General features: G+C 27.2%; 1 protein-coding gene across 1 annotated transcript; it reads right to left on the reverse strand.

Annotated features, from left to right (window-relative positions):
- Window positions 1–2,402: 2,402 nt before the first annotated feature.
- On the reverse strand, window positions 2,403–3,572 carry LOC145120181 (phylloplanin-like). The gene is made up of 2 exons (XM_079055993.1): window positions 3,358–3,572; window positions 2,403–2,859 (listed from the first exon to the last, which is right to left on the reverse strand). The coding sequence occupies exons 1-2, from the start codon at window positions 3,533–3,535 to the stop codon at window positions 2,579–2,581; spliced, it is 459 nt and encodes a 152-aa protein (XP_078912119.1). The 5' UTR covers window positions 3,536–3,572; the 3' UTR covers window positions 2,403–2,578.
- Between the last annotated feature and the right edge of the window lie 1,528 nt (window positions 3,573–5,100).

Genomic DNA, 5,100 nt, shown 5'->3' on the forward strand with positions numbered 1-5,100 from the left:
TTTTGACAATTTAACAAGTTTCTCTATCATTTTGCAGTGTCCCCTGCAAAATGGGTAAGTTCTTTACCATTTAAGAAGTTTCTCTATCATTTTCTTAATTTTTAGCTTATTTCATATAAATTGTTTAAGAAAAATGATAGTTTTTTTTTTCTTTCAAATATAAAGTAGTATCAACTTAGAAAATAATAGATAAAACATTTTATTGTGAATAATTTAAAAATAGTATTGCATGTCAAAAAGGCATTTCACATATTTACAATATAAATGATTAATTTATAATATTTAATCAAAAGGGCAGTCATCCTGTCATTAATCATAATCTCTCACATTTTGTTTAGTTTGAGGATATCTCATTAAATATTATCCTTTTTTAATAAACAAAACCTAACAACATCTCCAACTAATTGTTCTATAAAACCCCTTGTTTAATTATTATTTTTAAACACACATTGTATTTTAATTTTATTAAAATATTACAATACATTGTTTCAAAAGAAATATATTACAACAACATATCGTTCGGAAAATTTAATATAAAAAAAACTATTACGGAATGGTCATTAAAAATAAAGAAAAAAAATTATATAATCATTATAATTTTATATTTAATAAATGAAATGTCATTAAATATTTAATACAAATAATTAATAAGTAAATAAATAAATAATATTTAAAACTAAAATATATTTAAAAGGGTAAAATGAAATATGACTAAAGTACGAAGAAGTTAAATGACAAACCATAGAAATATGTCGACGACACTATATATATTGAGTGGTCTATAAAAAAAAACAAATAAGTTTTATACTCTAATGATAATAAGTTATTAACAAGAAAAGTTGATAATAATAAATTGTAAAAAAGTTCCCATTAAAAATGTTCTAATAATGTCATTTGTCCCTATTCTATAATGCTTATTTGTCACCCGACATGTATCTAAAATTTTCTAATAAATGTCATAATATTTAATTACTAAATTCCAAAATATTAAATCTAAAAATTTAAATCCATTTTTTGGTAACAATATCAAAATTCGTTTAATATTTCAAACACAAATCATATCCTATTTCAAAAACCTTTTAAATTATTCATGATTTTAATGAATCTTATAAAATTACGATTACATTATTCTACATACCAACTATACAAATCAAACTTATATTATATTTGTTTTGTTTATATTTTATTTTATTTTTTGTATATATAATATTTATAATAATATTAGTCGTGATTTTCACACGTTATAACCTAGTTACTTAATAAAAACCAAATGCAACACACATATCTATTAAAATAAATTAACCTTTTTAGTGATTATCTACGGAAAATAAAAAGATGAAGTTTTAGGGTGTGTTTGGGATTCCTTTTTGAAGTTAAAAGTCTTTTTTCTAAAAGAACTTTTTCTAAAAGTAGGTATTTAAAATGTATTTGGGTGGACTTTTAAGACTTTTAAGAGATAAAAGTCAAAAGTCACAAAAAGACGGGATTTTATGACTTTTAAAAAGGCTCATTTTTTATCATGGCTAAAAATTGATTTAAAAGAACTTTTCTATTTTGTCAAACATCTTTTGGATTCTTTTAACTTTTTGGAAACGTTAAAAGTCCAAAAATTATTTTAAAAGGTAAGCCAAACACCCCACCCCTTAGTAGAAAGCTTATTTAGAAGCGAAAATAAAAATTATTAGCATTTGTCTTTGGAAGAAGAGATTATGATACATTAACAATAAACAACGAAATACTTGGAATGATCTTCAAATATACAAATTGCTCTAAGCGAAGTTTGAATATTAAAATATTTTAATACCAAGACAATATTATAGTATTTAAATAACGTTAAAGAATTGAATTTTGTTTTAAATAGTTTATTTATTTATTAAATGTGTTTGACAAAACTAAATGATAGCTAGTAGTTTATAGCTTTAAACTGTAACTTTTATTTGTTATATAAATATTTGACAAAAATAGTTGGAAGCTTTTGAATTGTGTAAAATTAAATAAAATAACAACTTTTTAAAAAAGATAAATATATTTTTAAGGACAATTCTGGAAATTGATTAAAAAATTTCAATAGTTTTTTTCATAAACGCTATATGAGATAATTTTTAGATTTGAAACTTTTTGTTTAAATTAAAACTAAATGCTCGTACTCTCAAACAAAACTTTTTGTTTAAATTGAGTTTTTCGTTAAAAACTAAAACTAGAAGCTCCCAAACACATCATAATACTTTGAAATTCTTTGTTCTTTTTACGAATTGGTAGACAATTTTTTCCTCTTCGTGGGATTGATTATAATTTGGTTATATACTTCTATAAAGATACGAGACTTGAGTAATTAGCCAATGTTTAACCAATATGATATATGAAACTATAAGTATGAGACTTGAATTGAATACAATGATGAGTGAAATAACCTCTTTCACATAATATTTAATTTAGTCACTATTTAAAAAATACATACTATATATTACAAACCTTTGAAACATGAAGAGATACCTTACAGGCTTACATCTTCTTTTATTCATACATTATTATAGTTATAAACTTATAAATAAGGTATGTTGGATTAATCATCCATACATCAAACATTAATAAGCTGGAATAGTGAGGGAATCAAGGTGACAACACTCAAAAGGCCACGAACAGTATTCCCAATCAATTGCAGTGGTGCTTGTAGAAATCCAGTTGATGGTAGGCTTGAGTTACAACTGGAAAGTGGTGAAGCGACAACAACGTTGCAAGAGGATAGAATACTAGTGAGAAGAAACCTAAGGGGATTCAGTACGATGTTAAATCCTCCTAATCCATTTGTTATGGCTGACGCTATCACATTGCCACCACATGTTACTTGGACTAGAGCATCTGCATGTCAATCACAAAACAAGAAGCACACATAAAAGATTAATGTAGCATGAGTGAATGTTAGGGAGAAAAATATATGTTCTCTGGAGATATAATTTAAGATTTCTGTTACAATACGAAAGAAACTAAGCAATTGTTTATAAGCTTAAACCTAAGAGATAAAAGACAAAATAAAGACAAATGCAATCCTAATCATAAAAAATTTATTCTACAGTGTTTTAAAGCACGAGAACAGTGAATCCTATTAGAATTTCGTTTAACTACGTGCTTAGACGAAAAGAATAGCTTACTTTACTGACCCCTTGATAAGTACTTGTGTCAAGTTGTACAGTTTGCAACATCTCATGTGCATTTACCATATATTGACCACTTTGGGCAACCCTTCACAAGGACTTCCCAAAGGGGTCATCCATCGTGTTACTTACTACTCTTGCACAATTACACTTAACTGTAGAGTTTTAATAGGATCTTTGTATATCATATACTAACATAACTTACTTGAAAATGGAGGTGTAGGGGTGGCAGCATTAGGAATGATGTTTCCATTAGTAGAGCAGAAGATGGTTCCGTTGATGCTTATTATGCCGAGGAGACCAGAAAGTCCCGGAATTTGAGCTTCAGCTTGTGATGCTGCTACTAAAAGGGCCACCAAAACGATCATAGATTTCAAAGCCATTGATATAAATTAAAGAGCTAAGTGAAATGCTTAATACAATGTTGTGTTCCCTATTTATAGGCCACAATGTCGTTTTCTAAGACATCAACATGCATCTAAGTGATATTTTCTCTTCCTAATCAAAGCAATACCATCGAATTTTGCCATGCAAGTGGTGTAGTATAAATGTACATATGGTATACACTTGTGGGGTTTGCCCTTTGAAATTTCTTACACGTCATGGTTCCTAAAAAACATATTGCAAAACTATACAGTTATGTTGATGTTTTCCGTTTGTTACTTTCATATTTGATTTAAATCCATACTTGAAAGATTTTTCTGTTCCAGTAAAAAACAACCATTGTTTGTTATGTTTTAGATTATATATCTTGTAATCTAGTTAAGTGATTTTGTTGCATGTACTAAACAAAGTGACAAAAAGATATGTTGATGTTTTAAATAACTTCATTTGTCAATAATAATATTATAACAACTTCACTTCCATTTGTAATCAAATTGATTATAAGTTGAAAATCTAAGGGTTCGATTAGACATATCACTATTTTTAACAGGCAAATTAACCTACTCCTAAACCACCTATATCTTCTAATGAGACTTGAACCATGCCATCTCATTTGAAAATGTATTTCTTTACTGCTAGGACAAAGACCCTTTTAATTAGACATATCACTTGACAATTTGTCAACATGTAAAGATTGGCAATGATTTTGTTTACATTCAACCAAAGCAAAGATTATATATGTGAAAGGAGACATTTTAATTGTAAGCTATCAAGAATTTGTTGAGAGTAATGATTTTGCATAGGAAGATTATATGGACAAACTAAAAATGTTACATAACATAATTTGTGCAATTTTCAAAGCCACACACATCCATCTTACGTTTTTAATGATGACTTAGTGTAAAACTAAAACTTATGTGTAACTTATTTAATCAACTATTAGGAATATATGAATCGATCAACAACGTTATTTTTTTCAATGCAAAATGTACATAGTCAAGAGAAACAAGTTGAAGATGCACGCCATAGATCTTGTGGGCATGAGTCTACCTATTTTCATTCTGGTCCAATGATTATGTGCACAAGTCAAATTTTATTTTTTGAAGTTAAATCCTATGAAGGAATTCGTTGACAATTTGTTCATCTAAATACGAGATTCTCTAAATAAATCATCATTATAATCCAATCAACATTAATCATTATCTTTTAATATCTCCAACTATTGAACCCTAATTTATATTAATTTAACTTGGTATTATTATTGATGTAACCGAACTTTAATTTGTATTGTTAAAGGAAGCAGAACATATTTCAAGCATTTAAATGTTGCATTTTGGGCACCTACTACGTTATAACCTCTATAAATTACTATTATTGGGATGGTATGATATTTTATTATTTTATAGAGATATTCGTTAACCGAAAACTTAATATTAATTAACATAAACATATTTTTGTAACGGGTTACTATCGTAAACCATGTTTTAAAAACCGGTTTTTCAGTTGAATTAGTATAGTGGTTGGTTTCCGGTTCAACTGATTTAACCGGTTCGATCGCCGGATG

The sequence above is a fragment of the Lactuca virosa genome, chromosome 6, assembly GCF_052849685.1.
Source record: "Lactuca virosa cultivar CGN04683 chromosome 6, Lactuca_virosa_CGN04683_v6, whole genome shotgun sequence".
NCBI lineage: Eukaryota > Viridiplantae > Streptophyta > Magnoliopsida > Asterales > Asteraceae > Lactuca > Lactuca virosa.

Excerpts from the sequence above, each read along its gene's own strand:
- LOC145120181 (XM_079055993.1), bottom strand. The coding sequence starts at position 3,535 with ATGGCTTTGAAATCTATGATCGTTTTGGTGGCCCTTTTAGTAGCAGCA. Across the intron at positions 2,860-3,357 it reads CCCTACACCTCCATTTTCAA|ATGCTCTAGTCCAAGTAACA; the intron begins GTAAGTTATGTT and ends ATTGACATGCAG.